The following is a 23160-nucleotide window of genomic DNA, read 5'->3' as shown; positions in this document are numbered from 1 at the left end:
ATAAAGACAGAAAAACTTATCTAGACATTTTTAATTATATTCCACGTAAGGTGTAGAGTACAGTGGAGGAGAGAGTCAGCAGCGGGAGGGACTAAAGAGAAAAGATAGCAAACGTGCGAGTGAGCAAAGAGAGGAAGCGGACCATTGCGCCATCAGGAAATGGCTTGCTGTACATATACGAGCGCCGATGAGTTATAACATGACCAACACGCTGGTATTACGTATTTACAGGTTGTGTGCAGTGTCCGCCGACAAACGGACTCGAAGCACGTTTCATGATAAGAAAGGAATGGCCCATCATACAACCACACTGTAAGCTGCGATGCATCTGTTCATTTCAAGTTGCAGTAGTATTTATGTTGTATTGGTAAAGATTCTAGAGACCACGCGAGGGCCAGATCGTACTTTTATGCTGGACACACTCCCCGGGTTGACCCAGGACTGTATTGCAAAATTCATAACCCCAAAATTTGCAAAAAAAATAAAATTTAAATTAAAAAATAAAGATTAACAATAATTAAAGCAATATACAGTTACTGTAAATTTTTTACCTTCAACTATGATGATATAAATGTTAATAAGAAGTAAAATGAAAAATCAGTTAACAAAATAGTGAAAAGAGGTTATGTAAATCGGAAATAATTTTCTTGAGTATTATTGGATAAAACAATGAGTAATTTTAAAACAATTTATAAATGTGGGCTTTCCTTAAGTCAGGGTTATGCGGAAGTTAATAATCAGAAAGAGAAGAAATGAGTAAAGTGATGGATAAAAAGGAAATACGCAAGAAGAAATGATTTAGAAATGTGAGAATCCCCCACGCTGTAGACGCCATCTTAGTTACGGCCCTGCCCGAAACCCATTCACAGAATATGAACCGCTTGCGTTCTGTTCGTGTAGTCACTCAGTAGTGTCATGGAGGTAACATGGCCGAGGAGACGCGCCTAGTTCGCGTTGAGGAGAGACTCAAAATAAAAATTGGTACGAAAGTTATTCACAAGTGTTATGTATTTAATAAAACACGTGATTTAAAGTGCTACATTTATATGAATTAGTTGTGATTCAATTGAAGGAATATATACAGTATAAAATTGTGAACGCGAGTTCAATGGAGTCTCTTTTACTTCTGTCTCACTCTTTTTATCATTCTCTTTTTCACTCTCTAGCTCTTCTCTCATTCTTCCTCTCTCGATTGTGCTGCCTGGGCGGAAGACTAAAATTTCGACTCATATTTCTCAACAGAAAAATTTCTAAATTGCTTGTGTGTGTTATTTTTTCTTAACATTATTATTTTTTCTCCACCCAATTTTCATCAACAAGGTCTTATGATGCTTTAAAATAAACGAAAATTGGTTTCAAATTTATCAAAATTAAACATGATACATTTAATTTTAACAAAAAAACAACCAATATATTCATGTTTATGGGAAAAATGTTGCAAGATTTGCAGAATAAAATGCGTAAACGTACATTCTCTTGATTCTCTACTCCCACGCGTTGTCGTGGATCACACTCACTTCCCTCTCGCGTCTTCTCGCCCTCAGTCGTCTCAACACAACTCCTCCTTTACACAACACAACGGTGCATGTCCACAGGATATTTAATCGAGCATGTGCCCATTTTCAAATTTCTTATAATCTGTAAACAAAATTGCAAAACTATTTATTTTATAAAAAAAAGCCATATTTGTTCGTTATCATAGGAAATGGCAACTTTAGGGGAAAAACTTTTGTGGTTACAATGTCGTTTAAAAAAATAAAAAAATTGAAAGAAGTATCAATTTAAATTTATATCTATTAATGCTTCAATAAATTTACAAAATTTTTCTATAATCATAAAGTATATTTTTAACTTTATTGATACATTAAATATTTCTTTAAAAAAGAATAAAATTATTTAAAAAAAAAACTACTAAAATAATAAAAAATTGCATGAAGTTGATATTATGTTAATGTTAGCACAGCTTATGAATTATTCAATGTATTATATAAATTAAAAATAGATTGTTAGATAGAAGTAACTAGAGGTAAAATTTATAGATAAAACAGTATAAATATTCTTTGAACGTCTATTATCACCAGTATCAGGCTAATCGAAAAAATATTAACTAATTACTTACCAGAATAAATAGATTTTCCATCTGGTAATGTTATTTAATGAGCCGATCAACCTGGCATTGATAAAAAACGAATTAACCAGTAAAAATCATAATGATAATTTTTGTTGATTGTTGAAATCAATTATAAGATCATTAGCAGTCATAAAATGTTTGTTTTGATATATGAAAAAATATGAATATAATGATATAGGTGAAATGAAATGAATATCGATATTATTTTTATTACACCGGGTATTGATGAATGCACGTATATTATAATTTCATTCATGAACGCACGATTAGAGTATCTGTGAACTGTGACTCAGTGTCTCGACATTGCCAATAGCTCAATCAATGAATGCTATTCGAATTTCCAAGTGAGACGTTGAAGAATGTAGACAATTATTCATGTAACAATGAAAAGAAATAATATAGCATATAATAAATAGTAAATATTATTTATACTGACATTTTTATCATAAAAATTATTTATAGGTGAGGTAAAGAATCTTTTAAGTCGAGGCCATGGATCCCCTGGAACACGAGATGTTTATTGTGCCCTGTCTCTTGATCAGGAGGAAATTTTTCGTACTAGCACAATCGAAAGAACTCTCGAGTAAGTAAACATCTCAATAAATAATACTGAATTATTAACTCATAACCCTTTACATTTGAACTTTATCTCTTTGCAGTCCATTCTTTGGAGAAGAGTTCCAATTTGAGGTGCCAAGAAAGTTCCGCTACCTCGGAATTTACGTTTACGATCGTGACAGACACTTGAAGCAAGATAAGATCTTGGGAAAAGTGGCGATAAAACAAAAAGATTTAGCTTCATACCATAGTAAGGAACATTGGTTTCCATTAAGTCCAGTTGATGCTGACTCTGAAGTACAAGGAAAAGCACATTTAGAACTTGCTCTTCAACCTCAAGTCAATCACACCCAGCCTAAGCTTATAGTTCGAGTGATTGAGTGTAGTGAGCTAACAATAAAAAACGGTGGATGTGATCCGTTTGCTACAGTCACGGTCAATTATAGCAATGGAAAGCAAATTTGCAAACGTACAAAGGTGAAAAAGAAGACTGTATCCCCGTACTTCAATGAAACATTTATTTTTGAGCCCGAACCGACAGAACCAAAGGAAAAGGATGTTTCTCATTATTCTATCGATGGAGAAGTTGGAGAAGTTGTTGTTGGTCTCTGGCATGCTTCTCCAGGCATGGGAGAACAGCCAGCATTCTTGGGTGAAGTTAGGGTTCCACTCAGAGGCCTACAAAAGCAACCAACCAGTACATCTACTGCTTGGTAAGTAATTCTCTGTAATTGTACATGTTCTTTATCTAAATTCTATTATTTTTTCAAGTATAAAGAAAAATAATAATAATCATATAAAATGCTTACTCCATTTAATTTCTGTAAATTAATTCTCCTGGAAAATAAAATATTCTTCCTCTGCATAATTTTGTAATTTAAATTCATGAAAAGTAAGAAATCTAATTTTTTGAGATAAGTATCAATAAAATGTATTTACGATAATGTTTCTAATGATAAATGATTGTTTCTGCTCATTTGTAGGTATTTCTTACAGCCTCGGGCAACAAAACACCGTCCAAGTAAAATAACGCATAATTCAACGCCGCCAGGGACTCTTCCAAGTCTTGGATCTTTGCGTTTAAAGATCCATTACACTGCAGATTATGTCTTTCCTTCAGAAATGTATGATAGATTACGTAGTTTACTTTTACAAAGTGTTAATGTGCAACCTATAACGGCATCTGCGGTTTACATCTTGGGTGAAATTGTATCGAGTAAAATGGAAGCAGCTCAACCTTTGGTTAAAGTTTTGGTTCATCATGGACAGTTAGTATCGGTCATTAGAGCGTTAGCTAGTCATGAAATTTCGAAATTAACGTAAGTAGATTTTCATTTTTCTTGATTATTATTGATTACCATAAGTTGAATCATTTATTTTATTCATTTATTTTACATCTACATTCTTTATTTTTTATAAATAGAGATCCTACGACAATTTTCCGTGGTAATACACTTGTCAGTAAGATGATGGATGAAGGAATGCGTCTGGCAGGACTTCATTATCTTCATAGTACACTTAGGCCTGCCATCGATCAAGTTATTCTTGAGAAAAAACCTTGTGAAATTGATCCAACTCGAGTTAGAGATGCCACTACTATTCAAACTAATTTGGCTAATTTGAAGGTATTTTTTTATTAATCCAAAATTCATCATCTATTACTTCATAATAATTAATCTTTTTTTTTCGATAATAATTATACTTATTTATCATAATTTTATACAGGAATACGTAGAACGTGTATTTACGGCAATCACAACGTCTGGAGTAAGATGTCCACCATTAATGTGTGAAATGTTTTGGTGCTTAAGGGAACTTGCGGCTATACATTTTCCGCAGAACAAAGAAGTGAGATACTCTGTTATTAGTGGATTTATATTTCTCAGGTTCTTTGCTGCTGCAATTTTAGGTCCAAGATTATTTGACATCACAACTGAACAAATTGTAAGTTTTTATTATTTCAAAATTTTCTTTTGTTTTATGACATCTTTTTGCTAACTTTGTTCTTTATACTTTATAGGACTTTCAAACAAATAGAACATTAACACTTATCTCCAAGACAATACAAAGTTTAGGTAATTTAGTTAGTTGTCGGGGAGGTGCTGGAAGTGTTTGTAAAGAAGAATATATGGAAGGCGTGTATAGGTGAGGAATTTCATTACAATTGTTGTATCTTATCAGAGTTATATATTTATGAGAATTATTGTTTGAATACTCTTGAAATTAACAATGTAATTTTATTATAGAGAATTTTATACGGAAAAGCATATTCAAGCAGTTAAGCAATTTTTAGAATTAATTTCTACTAGTAGTAACAGTGGAACAGCACGGCGTCCGACTATACTTCAAGAACAACCAGTAGTTTTAAAAGAAGGGTAAGATTAAATTATTACAAACTTATAATCAATAAATTATTTAAAATATTTTCAATCATAAAATATTCCTAAATCCTATTAATTTTATTCTCAATAGTATAAATTTTCTCTTTGCGCATCCTATGGACTGTGGCAAGAGGTTGGTACTTTGTAAACCGTCATTGCCCGTGTCTCTTGATGTGCGTTAATTGAAAAGCCTTCATACATTTAGTATACTATTAATAAATATTGATTTTTTCTTACAGAGTTATGATCAAAAGAGCCCAAGGCCGTAAACGATTTGGGAGGAAAAATTTCAAACAAAGATATTTTAGACTGACTACACAAGATCTGACTTACTCAAAAACAAAAGGTAATTTTTTATAACTACCAACTACTAATTAAAATATTGAGTATAATATTAATAACGGCTTGACTTTATTTTATTTAAAGGGAAGGAACCTTTGTGTAGAATACTTTTGGAGGAAATTTTGGCTGTGGAAAGATTACACGAAGATTCGTTTAAGATGAAAAATATGTTTCAAATAGTACAACCTCAACGAGCACTTTATGTGCAAGCTGGAAATTGTGTTGAAGAAAAAGAGTGGATTGATATCCTGACGAAAATCTGTCACACAAATAGTAATCGATTAGAGCGATATCATCCAAGCGCTTACATCAATGGTCATTGGCTGTGGTAAGAATTATATTATCAAATATTTTTTTTTTGTATCAATAAGGTTTTCAATAGTTAATATTAACAATATATTTTTTTATTTCTTACAGTTGTAGAGCAACATCTAAAACTGCTTTAGGATGTAGCGAAGCATCTGCGGGCATTGAAGCTGGTTTACGAATGGTTCTTGATCCAGATAGAGATCTACAGAGGATTCATTCCCTTATTTATGCGAATATGGCACGACTAGAAACACTAATGAGTAATTGTGAATGCCAAGCAGTTTATGGTGCCAGTGAAATGTGTGTTTTACAAGGTGGTGGATCACCAATTGAAGATGTAACTTCGACTTTCAAAACGTTAACAGCCTTAAGAGATGCGGCATTTGCTTTACAACGTGAGCATCGTGCTTACTTTAGAAAATTGGCTCGAGACACCAAATACGGTAGCAAGTAAGTATTTCACTTATTTACGAAAATCAGTCCAATTTCTTATGTATCTAATTAATCAATTATTTTTCATTTTATTAGACAAGCACCAATTGGTGATGATAACTACCTCCTTCTAGCTGCTAGAGCAGGCTACGAGGGACAACTTACGAAACGTGCATTCACAGCAGATACAGATAACTTGAATCAACAATGTATCGATACAGGGTTCACTTATGATAATTTTATGCGTCGAATAGATGATCCTAGATACGATGAATCTTTGAGAAAATGTTTGGATTCGGATTCGATCAATCGTAGGTATGAGAATGAAAATAATACTATAAAGCATTATGATAATAATTCAGATACTATTCGAAGTATTCAGAATGATCTCAATAAGTTTGATCGTAGTCTGAACAATACTTTAAGATCTGAAAAGAATGACAATGAAAATTGTGAAAATCAAAGGCGGATAGAAGTTGGAAGTTTATTAACATGTGAAGGAATTAATTTATCAAGTACACTATCTAGGAAATTCAGTAATTATGATAACACCAGAAAGTTTAGTAATGAAGGCTCTTTATCTTGGAGAATACGAGACGATGCTTCGGATATATCGTCTAGTTCAATGAGTGGTCGGGGGAATCATTAAAATTTTATTAATGTAAAAATCGATTATAAATTTTATTCATTCATCTCATTAAAAATTGATTCTTGGAATGTTAATTAGTTCCATTTCATGACATTAATTTCATGTTCTTTTATATAAATTGTTCAAAATTTATGCACAAAATAATGTCGTCACAATTATAATTTGTATTTATTTATTTATTTGAAAAATTTATTTTGTTTTGTTTTTTTTTCTTTCGTAAAGAATATTGGTAATGCGTAGAAAAATATAATATTTATAGTGTCGACAACTATAATAAATCGTAATCTCAATTCATTTAAGTTTATCTTCAATGATCACTACGATAACGGTGCTCAATACACATTCATACATTGAATTTAACAATTTACATTTATCTATTAATTGATATCAATTTCGATAAGATTAAATATAGCCACTTATTTGCTGTTATCATTCATTCATTAGTAGTAAAATTCATTCAAGTGAACAAATCATAAAAAATTTTACGGACTTTGAGTTAAAACGAATGAAATACTTGTGAATAAATGATAAGATGTAAAAAAAAATATAGTGAGCAAACATTTAAATATCTTGACAATTTACCGAATAATTTATCAAGCGTGATCTCTAGAATTGATAAAAAGAAAAGAAATGAACGTTTTTTTTACGGTAACGACGTAAAAAATAATTTTACTTGATTGAACTGAATTAGCTTTAGGATCTGGATTACTATTTTTTACTTACGCATTTTTTTTTTACCAAGCACAAGAATAAACAATAAAGCTACAATCATGAATAAAAATGTAAATGTAGAGTCTGATAACTTTTTCAGGATATAATTCATTGAAGAAATAATAATTGAATAAATAATATCATGAATATTGAAGACGTAAAAGTGATTGAATAAGAAAAGAGTAAATAGTAAGAGACTTGTTACTTTTTTTCAAGTTTCAGTTTAATTTTTTTATGTATATTTACATCATGTTAAGAATCATTGTTGTAGAATCCCTCCATTGTAGTAAGTGTTAATGAACAAAATAATTTTAAGAACAAGATATAAAACACCAAGTAATAATACAAAGAAATATAAGTTGTACAGTTATCGTTATAATTGAAAATAATGTTATTAATTATTATTATTCTTATTTTTATTATTATGATTAATTATTGAATAGTACACAAATTTTAATCTTAACCCAATTGTACAGTGTACAGAATTATTGTCCAGGTATAGATGAAAGATCTAAACAAACTTTCACTTCTCTCTATTGTTTTATTTAGAATTAGGGCGAATTCTAACTATTGATTCTTACGATGCTGTGATAAATTTCTTTGGAATTTATGATATAATATCATTAACGCACATAAAGTTGATTATATCGATTAACATTTTTATTCTCTCATTTACAAATTTCATTTAATAAGAAATGTTTATCATTACTAATGAAATGAGTAATTTATATTTAAGACTTATATTTAAATGATTTATACTCTAAATTTCAAAGAATTATTTACAGTTTCTTAGTGCTAATATCGTGTACAGATTAAAATGTGAACAAGCAAATAGATGGTAATAAATTAGTCTTGATAAATTTAACATATCTACACATTACTGTGTCCACATCAAAAAAACACATCTGGATGATTAAATTATAAAATCCGAAGTTATAGTGAATTCAATTGAAAAAATTTTTTTTATTGAAAAGAGATAATTACTTAATTTGGCACACTTTTAGCATTGTAAGAATAACAAACAACTGCAAAGTTTAGTTTATAAGTTTACAAATAACTGTAATAATTTCATTATGGTTTGATAATGAAAATAATGCAGTCATTTTTAATAATGATAATTAATTATTTAATTACTTATGAGCGGTATTATTTATATTAATTGTAATGTATTAATAATTTAATAACGATTTTGTATATCACTTTTTTGTTGTGTTCATAAAAAACTATTAATATTACTATTGTTAATTCTTAGTAAAATTCTTAGTGCATAGATTGTGCCTTACACATTGAGGAATCAAATGAAGGAAAATTAAAACAATTTTCTTTCTGTTTTATAATTAAATAATTGAATTAAATATCTAATTAAATAATTATTTATTTAAAAAATTGAATAATAATATGAATTTCGAACATTTTAATATTGTAAATATAAATTACTGCAATAAAAAAACTTCTCTAAAATATAAAATTTACTAAGTTTGTATTATTTATTGTAGTCAAATTATTTTTATGCTAGAGACTCTAGATTTATATTCATAGGGATTTTAATTTTGGATTCGATTGCACTGCCGTCTCCCACGATTATGTTCGTCAGTTTTAAAATCAAAATTTTCGCATCAAGTTTACTTGTATTGTTTTGATTAAATCACTTACAGTTATTTTTAGTCAATACTGTTAAGTTTATTGTTGTAATCTACTGAAAAAATAATGTCTGGTGATGTTCAACCAAGAAAACGAAAGGAAAAAAGACGTAAAAAAGGTAAGTTAGACAAATCTTTCGTAATACAACTTACATCGTGGTAAGATATTTTTAGAAATAACTAAATTCTTTATTTTTACCCCTGAGGAAATGATAAATCTGCAATGTCACTCAAAAGTTCTTTAATCTCATTGAAAATCCTTTCATGTATTATTTGTTGTTTTTCCAAAAAAAATTTTTTAATGATTACTTATTAAAACTTTTCTATTTACGGAATAGATTCAATAATGGGTTACAGTATTTTATCAAACTTTCAGCTATAAAAATAGATTATACATCACTCTAGCTACTTAGGAAATCTTCTAAATTTTGGCAAAAATTTTCTAACAATATTTTTTATATTTTATTTTAAAAAAATAATCGTATTTAAACCAAAATATTTTTAGTAACATTTCGATGACATTATAAAAAAAAATCAATTGAATTTCACATTATTAATAAAATTAAATTATTAATTTTCAATGAAATTTAGAAGATGAAGATACTGGAACTCCTCCACCAATGTTGGTAAATCCTGCAGAACATGCTCCTGATAATGTTACGATACATATCTATAAGGAAGGCTCAACAGGAGGACATTGGTGTGCTAGAATTATATTTTTCGCCTTGTTCACAGTACTTATTGGTTTAGTAGGAGTTATCATTTTTGAACATCGTGGAACAACTGATGGTATAAAAAACAAATTCATACATCAATTTTAATTCTCTGTCAATTTTTTTAAATTTTTCATATTATTTTTGACAGTGGATACTCCAATAGCTTCTTCACAATGGGCAGTAATTTTTGAAGGATGGGTTGATGATGTGTTTCCGTTTCATGATGCAGGAGAGCACGAAAAACATGATAATGAAGTAAGTCATGAGATAGATCATGAAGAAGAGGAAGAACATGAAGAAGAAGAAGACGATCATGACCATGAGGATGAAGAAGAAAATGAGGAAGATGAAAGTGGTGGGACTGAAGGTGAAGATCAAGAAGAAGAAGAAGATGTGGAAGGCAATGAAAGTAATCAAGTAGAAGAAGAAGAAGAAGAAGATGAAGGTACTGAAGGTGTAGACGATGAAGAAGATCAAACAGAAGCAGAAGATTATGATAATAATGATGCTGAAGAAGATGAAGGAACATCAGACCAACAGACTGATACAGAAGATGAGGAAGAAGAACAACAAGAAGATGAAGATGAGGGAGATGAAGGAGTTGACTACAAATCAGAAAATGATGGTTTTTCAGAAGATGATGATATGGGAGTCCTTGATGAAATTGATGATAATCAAAATGATGACAATGAAGAGCAAAATGATAATGATGATGATGAAGAAGATATAACAAATATATCAGCACCGGACTTAGATATGAGTATAGAAGGAATTAAACCATTTGAAAAAGTGGATGAAGATGATATTTATGAATACGTTAGCATACCAGGAGTCAATGATATTGATGATAGTACTGAACCTCTAGAAGAAGTAAAGTATTATTCATTTATTGATATTATCACTAACTATAATTATCTTTAAAACAAAATTTTTTCTAGGTTGAAGAAGGAGAACCTGAAGAAATCATCAATGAAGTTGAAATAGAACCTCTTAGAGACGAGGTAATAGAAGAGGATGAAGAAACAAGTGGTGAGTCAGCTTTTTTCTATCACTTGGAACAAAAACTATTTAGAAATAATTAAAAGGTCCTTCAATGCTCTAATTAGATATTAATTAATTATAAGAATACCGATTATTCTTTAAAATAATTATCAAATAAAATTATAAGAAAAATATAATTGTCAATGGTTATTACATAATTAAATATGTATTGTAAAATAAATAAAATGCAGAAAATAAAATATCGTGATTACAGTGGCAGTAAAATTTGGAGTTGGTGTTGCACTAGTCGTTGCCGCACATTTTGTACTGGTTAGAAGGTGGAAAAATGGTAATTTTGTTTTTGAGGAACTTTTTTAGACCTTCATCTATTTAAAAAAGAGTCAATGTTTTTTTTCCAAGCGTATTAACAATTGAACTAGTGTACAGTGAATTTAATTGTTTATTTTGTTTAGTATTTTATTGCTCTTAATAATTTTTTAATGCGCTTGGGCAAATAATATTCGTAAATAATTCATGTGTTAGCATGTTTGCTGTCATCGTGCACTAACAGATAACGTAAGTATATCAATAATGATAATAATAAGTGTTTTGGTGTTATGTAATATGAATGTAAATAATTTAGTCACTTTTCATCATTATGAAATTCTTATCAGTATATTTGAACTTTTTTTTAGTTGATGATATTCCTGAAGCTACTGATTTAAGTAGAAGAAATACTATAATACCTCCACCTGATCCTAAACAACTCAATATTAAAGGTGATACAGCACAAAAACAACAACAAATCAAGCATCTCCAAGAGCTTGAATCAAAATACAAAAATTTACCTACCGAAGAAATAAAAAATCTTCACAATAAACAATCAGGAGCTTTTCAAGCTTCTAAAAATTTTTCAAAGAAAGGTATTTTATTATCAATCAATTGATCAATAGAATTTGAAAGAAATATGATAAAAAATATTTTTTGCCGGAATATTTAGAGGATCAAGTGAATATTCCTTCACCAGGTAAGAAGGATGAGCCAGAGTTTTATACTTCTGAAAGTGAACGATTTTCGGGGACAGAACAAGAATCGGAGTACGATGAAGAAGATTTAGAAGATGAAGAAGATCTTGAAGAAGAGGAAGAGATAGAGGATGACGAAGTTGAAGTTGAAGAAGTTGATGATCATGAATTAGTAGCTAAGTTGGAAGCTAAATACGGAAAACTTCCAACTCCAAGTCAAAGTGAAGAAGAAGAGGAAGAAGTAGAAGACGAGGAAGAATATGAAGAAGAGGAAGAGTTAGACGATGAAGAAGAAGAACAAGATATTGGTGATTGGAAACGTAAATAAATTTATTAATGATTTGATCAGTCTTAAAAATATTGTAAATACTAAGTAGATACTTTTCAAATTTTATTTTCTAAATGAGCATTGAGGATCTTTATGACACTAACAAATAAACTAATTTCATAATAACGATATTTATTTTTAACAGGTCTGAATGCTCCACAGCCAATGCATTCCGGTGTAGAAAAATCTAAAAATAAAAATACTAAAGAAGTTTCAAAAACACCTCAATCAAGCTCTCGTGGTGGTCGACAAGAATTCGACTTTACAGAACCAGTTGATAATAATGATGTAAATATTCAAGAAGGAATTGAGCAGTGGTTAGCTGGGGTAAATAATTAACAATATATCAATTTTCTTTACTAATGTAATTTTTATTTAAGTAAATAAGTAGCAAATAAAAATAATATTCTTACAGGACTTGGATAATTAATATTTTGTAAATAATAATTATAATTGGAAGTACAAGAATAATAAAAAATTTTCAAGTATCCAGATTATTCAACTCGTCTGTATTAAATACTAATAATAGCGAGAACATAGTAAAAATCAACTCTAATAAGATATGGTTGAATATTTATTAAATTAATTTTTCAAGAGTGATATAGCGTGGAAATCATTTTTTTACGACAGCATTTTTGTTTAATTTTAAAGAAAATTTATTGTAGTTTTAGAATGATTTTGTTAATTTTGCTTTTGACGAATTAATTATTAACAGTATTTTAACAAATAATTTATTCATTACTTATGTTTTAAATAATATTTTAATTAAAATGTAGTTGAGAATAATTTTATTGATTAAGAAAGAATATTTTCTTAAAAGGACAGTTTTTATGAATAATGTTACACTATTTTGTTATGAATTCTCTGTATATCTTTTCAATAAATTCATCCCAATAATTTAAAGTAAAAGTTATTAAAAATTCTATTTTTCAAGTGAATTATACACAAACGTTCTATGGTAACACATTATTTACCAACATTCAATTAAACTAAATAAAATATTATTTGAAATAAAAAATTTTATTGTAAAATTAAAGAACTTATTTATTCTGTTTATACAATGATGAATCATGTAATTTTATTATTTGTAAGTTTAATACAATTAGAAAAAAAAAACTACATGAAAATAAATAATTATTTACATGCTACTTCTTTCAAAAATTTGATTATCTTGATCAATTTCATTATTAATATCTAATGAACCAGTATAAATAAGAATCTCGCTTTCGCTATTATTTATATAATATAAATAATAATCTTAATTAAAAATTTTTTATACAACTATTTAACAGTTGAATATTAATCCGAGTAACTCCAATAATAAAAAATAATCTTTTTTTTTCTTTTTAATTTTTTGCGGAAAGTTATTTAATAAATTTTATGAAATTGATTAAGATTTGATTGCGAAAAATTACAATATTTCTCAATATTTATGCTTATGTCTATGTTTCCTTGATGAGGGTGACGGTGGACTGCTAAGTCTATGTTTGATAGAACTACGAGGAGGGGGTGGAGGTGACATTGATGGAGAACGCGCTCGTTTTTTACGATCACTACCGGGTGATCTCCGTGATCGGGATGATGAAAAGACTGGTGATGGTGTTGTACGTATTCGTGGAGGTGATGGTGTCATTGGAGCACGTTTTTTATAAGGCGAACGTGAACGCCGTTTACATCTAGGTGATCTGCTACGAGACCTATTTAAATTGAAAAATTTGTAGGTATTTAATAATCAACTAGTTCTATTAAAAGTAGTTAACTTTTCAAAACATCTTCAAAGTTATTTCATTTAGATAAGTGAAACAATCTACACAGTTAAATTTAAAATAATTTTACTAAAAATATTTTGTAAAAATATGTATTAAAAACACATACCTATAACGGCTGCTGCTCTTGGATGGCGAAGGAGAACCTCTCCTTCTATCACGGTAATGGAGCGGAGAATCCGGTGATGTACTCCGTCTCCTTTCTTTTCGTCTTTCATCGTCTCTTTCATCATTTTTTGAGTCTTTCATTTCTCTTTCACTCTAGAAAATAAAAAGAATGTTAAAATTGTATTTAAGATATTAATTACTTAATCATTAAAAAAAAGCATAGAAAAAAAATTCACCTTTCTTATAAGTTTTTTCCGATAATGCTCAACTTGTGTTTGAATTGTCATTCCTGACTTAAGACTCCTTCTACCACTCTCTAATTCATCTTGATATTGCATTATTTTCAGTTCAATTTCACGAAGTCTTGTACGTCTCTCCTCATTATAATCACGACTACTATTACAATTATTAGGTAAGATATTATTTACACATAATCAGTTCAATTATAAATCACTAGTAGTGAGATGTCATTTGAAAATTGATCAAAGTAAAAAGTACGATGCATAAATCATTGATTTAAAAATGTTTACCTAGAATCCATACTAGCATCTTGAGAATTTGAATCGTCATTTTGTTCCAATTCTTCCCATTTACTTGTGGTCATTGCTTGAGCTTCTACTTGATCAGGATCTACAGTTTCCCATCTCGAAGGCACAAAACCTGCTGGTATTGACTGTTTTTTCTCATTACCTTTATTTTTTGTTTGTACTCGAGTATCATCCATTGGAATACCATCGATATCGTCATCCACTACAAAAAAAAATTATTTTATGATTTATGAAGAAATTAATAATAATTGGAATATTAATATTATTACTTACTGGGTACACCATCAATATCGTCATAATTACTAGGTTGAGGTGTAAGTCCAAGTTTCATTGCTCCTTTCAATAAAGCAGCACCGTCAAGAGGAACACCATCTAAATCTTCTCCAGCATCTCCATCAACATCTGACAACGGAGCACCATCAATGTCATCGTCATTCTCTAATTCTGGTTCCGCAATAGATACTAGTCCCAAGAATGCATTTTGTAGCTTAAGTAAAAATTCTCTGGGATAAACAGCCCAGTCTTCCCATGCTCTAAACATACGCATTACACGCATTTTAAACCCTTCAGCTTTTAATCGACTATCAAAGTGTTTATAAGCTTGATGAACTTCGGTAAATATATCTAATAAACGTGCTTCAAACCTAAAATTTTGTACAATTAATATTTTCATAAATATATGTACATAATTTCTGTTAAAATAATTATAAAAAATATTTACGCTTTTCTATAAATAGTTGCATTGGTTACTTTTACTCCACAATTATGTAAAATATCAGATATAAGATAAAGTCTAGCTATTTTTTTGTTTGCTGGTGTTTGTAAAATTGACAAAGATTCAGAAATGCAATCACATATTTCTTCGGCTGCTTCAGCATGCTCAATACAAAATACCATTACTTCAGCAACTTTTAAACGTTCTGGAGAAATATTCCTAAGTAAATCTTCTAATCTATCTCGTTGGCTAAAATAATAAAAATTAAATGTTATCTAAGAGAATTTGTAACGTCATACAAAAAAATAACTTGATATTTTAAAATATTACCTATTAGATAAACTGCCTCTTCTTGGTTCCTGCCTTTCTTCCATTTCAACTAATTCATCCGGCATGCCTTGAGTCCAAGGGTTAATTGGAGGTGGTCTCCAAACACTTCCTCCTTTAAACATTCTAAAATCATTCGTACGCCATTCTTTTTGTCCATCTCCTTGTAAAACTGAAAATAACTTCCATCGATAGTATGTGTGTGCCGGAGAGTAATTTTCGAAAAGAAATCTATAAAAATGGCATTTAATGAATTAATCAACTAATAATTAAAAAATTAGAGTTATAACAATAAAAAATAAATTACCTAAACATTGGATTGTTTATTTCTCGGTTCATGATCATGGCTTCGAACATAGGACCTTCTCGGATTACAAATTCCACCATTCTATGTATCAACATGACTAAGTTCCTATAACGCACAATGAAAATTGAAAAAAGAGAACTTTCGTATGTTTAATAAGAACAATTTTATTAGAATTCCTTCACACAGAAGTCTTCATCGTTGGACTCGTGTTCATAAATAAAAGGATTATTATAAAATTTTAGTCATACTTACAGTATCGTCAGTACATAACTAAAATAAACAAATACCTTTCTGTTGGAATGACCACTTTGACAACTGCATTCTGCAAAATCTGTCAAGGTCCAGATCACAGTGCAACAGAGTGACAGATTGTCGAGACACAGAGTTCAGGGGGTTGGTAGAGAGTCAGCCCAAATGCCAAAATGCGCCCCCAAGACAACGTACGCCAACAAGTCATTACAACACAATTTGTAAATGTCCATTAGAATTTTCATTTGATCATCAATAGTCGAGGATTTACATCTTCATTGCTACTTATTGTAGCAATATCGAATAATAGTTTTTATCCCTTAAGCCCTTTCTTATACCCCATTCCACACTTACCACGTGGGTTTTATTATTTTCAATTTTTTTTTTTTTAAGTTTTTTTATAAAGTTTGTTTATATTTTAAATATCTTTCAATTCAATCACATTATCCAAAAAATAATTGCAGTGAAGAAGAAAGGCAAGCAAAAATTCAACTAATTATCCACCATAGATAATTAGATTGTTTTTCTAACAAGAGTGAATAATTTTACCTTTTCAAAGTTTTCCTTTTCCTGGGGGTCCGCGCTCTGGAGGTTGCGGATACGTGGTATCTGAGATTATGTTTCAAAAACATGGTTATACGGTTCAACAATGAGAAAAACAATATATTATGTTGATGATATTAAAATGTCAGTTGAATTCATGATAAATATGTTATCACTATCTCGTCTGACAATCTTTGAATAATTTTACAATTATTCTCTATTCACTAAGTCAAACAGAAATTATTCTTCGATAGAAAATCTACCAAAAAAGTATACTTTCAGCCACTGCCATCACAAACATTTTTTTAGGCATTGCAGCATTTTTTAATGAGTAAGTAAAAGGACATTGCTAATTTAAGAATATTTAAAATAAAAAATATTTCTTATCAAAAAAAATTTTAAGGGGACCGGTGATGCAATTATTAATTTTTTTTAATGCAAAGTAGATATTATTAACAAGGGTAATATATTGAATAGTAATAAAACGAAATGTTTTAAAGACGTGGATTGAATTTTTATTAATTACGCGTTTGGAGTGGTTTGACTGGGGTACCTTGTGTCTATCACGACGATGTGGTTGTGCGTTGAAAGGTAGACCTGAAGGAGGTGGTGGCTGTGTTATTTCCATCAGAGCTGGAGGAATGTAAATTGGATACGGCGGTATTGGCACACTTTTTCCCCAACCCAACTTCATTTCATACTGCATTATATCTCGACCTATTCGCGATAATAAATTTCATAAATTTATGTTTAAATATGTTATGAACTAATTTAATTGACAAAAAGTTACCATTCAAATTTTTAAGGGCTCTTTCACCATCTTTTCGACTCATGAATGCAACAAATCCGCAGTTTCTTTGCCGAGCTTTCTCTTCATCACTACGAGGCCACATTATTTTTATACTGGCAAGAGGACCAAACTTTCCAAAAATTTCCATTAATTGTTGTTCAGTAATCTATAAAACAAAGTGATTTAGAAAAGGAATTGCACATTTTTTAATAATTATTCCATCTTTAATAACAAATAACTAATACTTACTTTTGGATTCAAGTTACCCAAATACAAATTTGTAGTATTTGGATCTCCATTGTCAAAAGATCCATCTAAAACATTTTCAGTGTAAAAATATTTGTAAAAAAGAAAATATTGTTAAACATACAAACAAAAAATTATGATAACACAATAAGATGGAAATGGAAACATTGAGTATTACCCTCATACATTAGGGATAAAAGGTGAGGATCATCAATAAAATTACTCAAACAAGCTTTTCGTGGGTCTGATGGGTTGGGAGACTTTTTGACTAAACCAAAAAATGTTTGAAAGATAATATTTTAGCTAAAGTAGATGAATTATGAATAAAATTGTACCTTCGACTGACTTTAAAGCAGCTATCATTGGATCTTCCGATTGAGTAGAAATTACATTTTTTACTACTCCTTTATACTTATGCCTCTCTTCTCTTTCTTCCTGAATCATTTTCAATTCTTCTTTGAATAATTCTAAATTACTTTTCTTCTTTTCACCCTCTTTTTTTTTCTTTCCTAATCTGTCCATTTTCCTCTCATTAGCGCCGAGTAATTTGGCATATTCCTGAGCTTGTTCCGCAGAAGTTCGACTATCCACTAATTCTGATATTTTTGACTGAGGTTTATAAAGTTTACCCTTTTCTCTTGTGTCTTCTTGTCTTTTACCAGCATCATATGTACCGGCTTTCACCCACACTTTACTTGTAGTTTTATTGGGAGCTTCTTGAAATGTTGCAACAAATTCTTCAAAAGCCTAACAATAAATAACTTATATAAAAATCTTTCATAAATGGATAAAAAATCGGAAAAAGTCTGAGTATGTTATTCAAACAGATAATTTACAATATATAAAACCTGTATAATTTAAGATTAATGTGATAAAAAATCTATTTACCTCATTCATTTTTTACTATAATATAAATCGTTCAAAATATTTCATTAAATAGTAATTAATTAAATAAATAATTACCTGAGCTGCAGCTTGTTCTTGTTCTTTCTTTCGTTGCTCTTCCAATTCTTTTTTGCTTAACGGACGTTTCCCCATTGTTCCAATGGAGAAAGCTTTTAGCTTTTGCTCCGCAATTTGCTATAAATGATTAAATAAACAATTTTTATAATTGAAAGCAAAACACACATAAAGATAATTTTATTAAATAAAATACTAAACAATTTTCATACCTTCATCATTGCTTTTTCCGCCATCGTTTTTACTATGGAAAAAGATAACCTACAATGTAAGCATCATTGTAAAATGTTGAATTGGCAAATGTAGTAAGCTAAAAGAGTATTTTTTCACTAATGGTAATCAATTTTCAGAACAAAAGAAGAAGAAATTGAATAAATTTTTTTGAAACGCTATAAATTCACTACAATAATTGATTAAAAATTATCTGAATAAGACACCTATTATTTTGCTACAACTTCAATTTGTCCTGACGTTAACTGATCATGTCAGCCAACATGAAACCAAAAAAAAAAAAAATTCAAAACTTCCTAACTTTTTGTTGGCTAACCTGTTTTAGTGATTTTTAAAAATATTAAAAATGGCGACTGTTTTGTTTGTGTAAAAAGATGGTTATATTGTACGGTAATGTTTAGAAAAATATTTTATAGTAGAAAAAAAACAGTGGGGTTCAGTGTTGTTGGGTGTTTAATACAAAATGAACGCAACTAGCTTATATGTTTCAACGTGTCGACTTGTTCTTCAAGCAGATGCAGAAGATCCAAACTCTTGGACTGATCTTTACAGGCTAGTTCCATACTTACGCCAAAGTCTCAGCTGTACAGTTTGCTCGAACCTTTTAATTGAACCACATACACCAACTGAGACCAATTGTCAACATCATGTGTGCCGTGGTTGTCGAGGAGGTCGTAAAAAACTTAAACCATCATGTGGATGGTGTAAAGATTATGACAAATATGTTGAAAATGTTCAACTCCGAATACTCTTACAATGTTACAAAAAATTGTGCGAGTATCTTACTAGTACGAACATTTATCGTAACCTCATTATATCTGTGTCTTCCAATGCTACAAGCAACGGTGCCGCTGCTGTTGGAGCAACGAGTTTGATGGAATTAATCCAAGAAGGAACAGGCTTCAAAGATGAATTTAAAAGCAATGCCGGATTGTCTAAGTCCGCTTACAGTATTCTTCCTTGTGTCTATACTAGCACGACGTCAACTCAAACCCAGGCCAATGCTGTTCAACCTTCATCCGACCCAATACCTTCAAATATACCTGGTAAACAACTAAAATACAATTATTGACAGTTACAGGTTTTATTATTTTATATTTTTAATTCATTTTTTACTAAATAATCACAATTTTTCATAGAATCTCCTGCGATTAGGACAGTATCCAATGGATCTTCGATATATTCTGTGATGTATGCAGGCTCTGGTAATAAGATAACAATAAAACGAAAAGCTGCTGCAGTGGAGGATACAGATATTAACCAACGGGAAGCTGATGTTACAACGAGAAACACTGTAGGCGGGGTAAAATGCATTCCATCTTCCCAACTTTCATACGGGACAACTTCTCAGAAAAAGTCGTCAAAGGGCAGCAAAGTAATTTTTACAAATTGCAATTTCTTGAATTTCTATTTTGTATTATTGTGTTATAAATTTATCTAACTGCCCGAAATTAACAATCTAACACTCACTAAATTACTGTCGATTTTGAAATTAACACCGTATTATATTAATATTAAATTAATTATTAAAATGTACGTATAAAAACCAAACTTATCCATTTTAACTAACCGCAAAATGAACATAACTAACTTCATTCATTTCAGTAAATTTATTACAAGTACATAGTTCAATTAATTAAATGTTTGTTCTACAGTCATCAACAAGTTTCAAAAAACCCAGATCTAGTTCCACGAGGAGTAAAAGAAAAGGATGTAGATGTGGTAATGCGACTGCAATACCCGGGAAATTAACATGTTGTGGTCAGAGATGCCCTTGTTACGTTGAGAGTAAACCTTGTATTGAATGCAGATGTAGAGGATGTAGGAATCCACATACTGCTGATGGACTGAAGGTAATTTAAATGAGATAATTTTTAAAATGAAAATATCTCATTGTTATCATACAAATTATCACAGTTAATAATTAACGATAACATTTCTGATTTTACTCCAGATTCGACCACATATTCCAGAACTCCACAATTTGCAAATACAACTTTCGAGTCCTCTAGATTGCGATAGTTTGAATTCCGATACATTAAGTTCAGTGCAACAGTGTTTATCAACATCACCAACAACTATTCAAGTTCTAAATGTTTACTCTACACCACGGTTAGATATTGATAATGTACCGCAGAATCTTCCTGCTGCATTACTTGTTGGTGAAGATGCAATGGTTAGTACGGAAAGCGAAGCTGAAGATAGTGATATTCAGATTGATGTTTGACGACGTGATTAAAGACGCTTAAGTATAAAAAGCGTCATGTGCAAAATAACTAAAATTCATTTTAAATGACAAATATAAAAATTATCACAAGATAATTGAATAATTTAACAATGAAATAAACATAGTTAATAATAACAAATGAAAAAAAATAGTGTATAAAATGGAAAAATATCTCACAATTAATGGTGAGTTAATTGAACAAATATCGTTGCAAAGTTTGTATTTGTAAAAAGTGTAATTTTTAGAAACAGTGATCGTACAGTTATATAGTTTTATAGGTAGATTTATTATTAAACAATTTTTTGTACATTAAAGTCAATTGTAATCATCCCCGTTTTCACGTACTAACTTTATCTTCAAAGTAGTAACATTCAACATGTCTAACTCCAATAATAATTCAAGTAAATCACTGTTGGCTATAATTCTCACACTGATTTACGCGACATAAATACAATAATGAATCTAATGGTTTTCAGAAAAAATCACAATATTTTAATAGTATTAACTGCTGTATCATATCATACAGTTTATTTTAAAGGTAATAAGTATTATACTTTGAAAAATATATTTTTAAAAGCTTACCTGCTCTAAAATCTCTTTCTACAACCCATTGGTTTTTTTTAAACCAGTTAGTTTATGAACCATTAAACTAAACAGAAATAATGAATGCATTTAAAAATGTCTTCTGTTCTTGTAGAATTCTTTTTAATTATTTATTATCCCATTCTAACATGGTAATGATAGTAAATAAACGTTGTCCGTGGCCACAGTGATTACATCTGCAGTTTTTTATAATAAAACATTTAAAAAATAGTAATAGTTTAATGGAAATTATAATTAATTTTTATACATAACATTAAAAAGTTACGAGATCCATTAGAATTAAAAACATTATAAATACATATCCACATATTAGTGGTTTGCTCTTTTATTTCACGTTTAATTGAGTAACACAGGGAATTCGAACAAATGTTTACCAAAAAAAGACAAGAATGTCATTGTAAATACAACAAAAGTAATAAAACTGTAATTTGTTTGATAATTGTGTAAATGCTATCTGTATCAAAGACTTTTAAATTATATTTTTAGGATATGATTGTTGAAAACAGAAAAAAGATTATGGCTGAGTAATTGTCGATTTGTTTAATGAAGAGAAAGCAATGATTAAAAAAAATGATAAAAAATACTAATTCCTTAACTAGTACAAAATTGTAGTAATTATTAAAAACGTAGAGCATTTTATTATGACTGCTACTGTGAAGCACATGTGAATGGCCTTATTATACTGTCGTATAATGAATTGAGAAAAATTATTATTAACAATTTTTCATTGTTACATATATTCTACTTAAAAAAAATTATTCTTTACCACAAGTTAAAAATATTCGGTTGATAATTAATTTGTAAACAATAAAATCTGGAATCGCCGAGAAAGCTAATAAAGAAGGTGTATTATAAAAGAATAGACCTTGTCATCATTGATGATTTTAAGATGTTCCATATTCTTTTAAAAAAATCGTAGTTGAATTATATAATAACTAACATTATAGAAAATTGTAAACTACCCTTCTACCATAACTATAAGTTTCTAAAATAATTTATAATTTAAATATGCAAAGAAATAATTCAAACGAATATTATTTTTCAACAACGACTCATTTATTTTATTTTGTATAGTTTACTTATTAAGGCTTATTTTCGAACGTAGATGATAAGAAAAAATAGAACGATTATTTGCAAGAAAACTTTTTATTTTTATTTCATAATTGTATCATCATTTTTTTTCTTCAGTCAGCTCATAAAAACAATATAATCTTATGACGATATTATTTTAAGTCAATTTTTTGTTAAATTTCTACTTATTTATCTATATTTCAAAAAAGAAATTATTTCATTAACATTTAGATTGCATTTCATCTCGTCAAATTGCATATTTACCT

The 23160-nt window shown here is 29.5% G+C and overlaps 4 protein-coding genes across 5 annotated transcripts; 3 read left to right on the top strand and 1 right to left on the bottom strand.

The window, feature by feature from the left end:
- The first annotated feature begins 867 nt into the window (after positions 1-867).
- Positions 868-6870, top strand: RasGAP1 (Ras GTPase activating protein 1). Its single transcript, XM_035091277.1, has 12 exons — positions 868-981; positions 2594-2714; positions 2791-3402; positions 3673-4008; positions 4113-4314; positions 4415-4633; positions 4710-4834; positions 4936-5064; positions 5310-5416; positions 5497-5740; positions 5830-6171; positions 6250-6870. The coding sequence occupies exons 1-12, from the start codon at positions 927-929 to the stop codon at positions 6800-6802; spliced, it is 3045 nt and encodes a 1014-aa protein (XP_034947168.1). The 5' UTR covers positions 868-926; the 3' UTR covers positions 6803-6870.
- Positions 6871-9068: 2198 nt separating this feature from the next.
- Positions 9069-12838, top strand: Asph (Aspartyl beta-hydroxylase). Its single transcript, XM_035091428.1, has 9 exons — positions 9069-9272; positions 9745-9942; positions 10018-10739; positions 10808-10898; positions 11125-11199; positions 11546-11773; positions 11851-12195; positions 12349-12530; positions 12619-12838. The coding sequence occupies exons 1-9, from the start codon at positions 9221-9223 to the stop codon at positions 12631-12633; spliced, it is 1908 nt and encodes a 635-aa protein (XP_034947319.1). The 5' UTR covers positions 9069-9220; the 3' UTR covers positions 12634-12838.
- A 788-nt stretch (positions 12839-13626) lies between these two features.
- LOC118071800 (U2 snRNP-associated SURP motif-containing protein) lies at positions 13627-19222 on the bottom strand. 2 transcript variants are annotated; one of them, XM_035091212.1, is made up of 16 exons: positions 18975-19222; positions 18766-18882; positions 18138-18549; positions 17806-17870; positions 17557-17722; positions 17320-17483; positions 16773-16832; positions 16262-16305; positions 15975-16079; positions 15671-15898; positions 15347-15589; positions 14899-15269; positions 14608-14827; positions 14314-14473; positions 14079-14230; positions 13627-13900 (listed from the first exon to the last, which is right to left on the bottom strand). In XM_035091212.1, the coding sequence occupies exons 1-16, from the start codon at positions 18996-18998 to the stop codon at positions 13627-13629; spliced, it is 2805 nt and encodes a 934-aa protein (XP_034947103.1). In that variant the 5' UTR covers positions 18999-19222. The 2 variants fall into 2 exon arrangements, with proteins under 2 accessions (XP_034947103.1, XP_034947104.1); XM_035091213.1 differs by having other exon boundaries at positions 14314-14470.
- Positions 19223-19352: 130 nt separating this feature from the next.
- Positions 19353-22705, top strand: msl-2 (male-specific lethal 2). Its single transcript, XM_035091709.1, has 4 exons — positions 19353-20039; positions 20133-20368; positions 20649-20846; positions 20948-22705. Exons 1-4 carry the CDS (start codon positions 19457-19459, stop codon positions 21218-21220), a joined length of 1290 nt encoding a protein of 429 aa, XP_034947600.1. The 5' UTR covers positions 19353-19456; the 3' UTR covers positions 21221-22705.
- The last annotated feature ends 455 nt before the right edge of the window (positions 22706-23160 follow it).

This window comes from Chelonus insularis, unplaced genomic scaffold, assembly GCF_013357705.1.
Source record: "Chelonus insularis isolate UGA/USDA-ARS -01 unplaced genomic scaffold, ASM1335770v1 contig_88_pilon, whole genome shotgun sequence".
Taxonomy (NCBI): Eukaryota; Metazoa; Arthropoda; class Insecta; order Hymenoptera; family Braconidae; genus Chelonus; species Chelonus insularis.
This window is presented reverse-complemented; position numbering and strand designations above follow the sequence as displayed.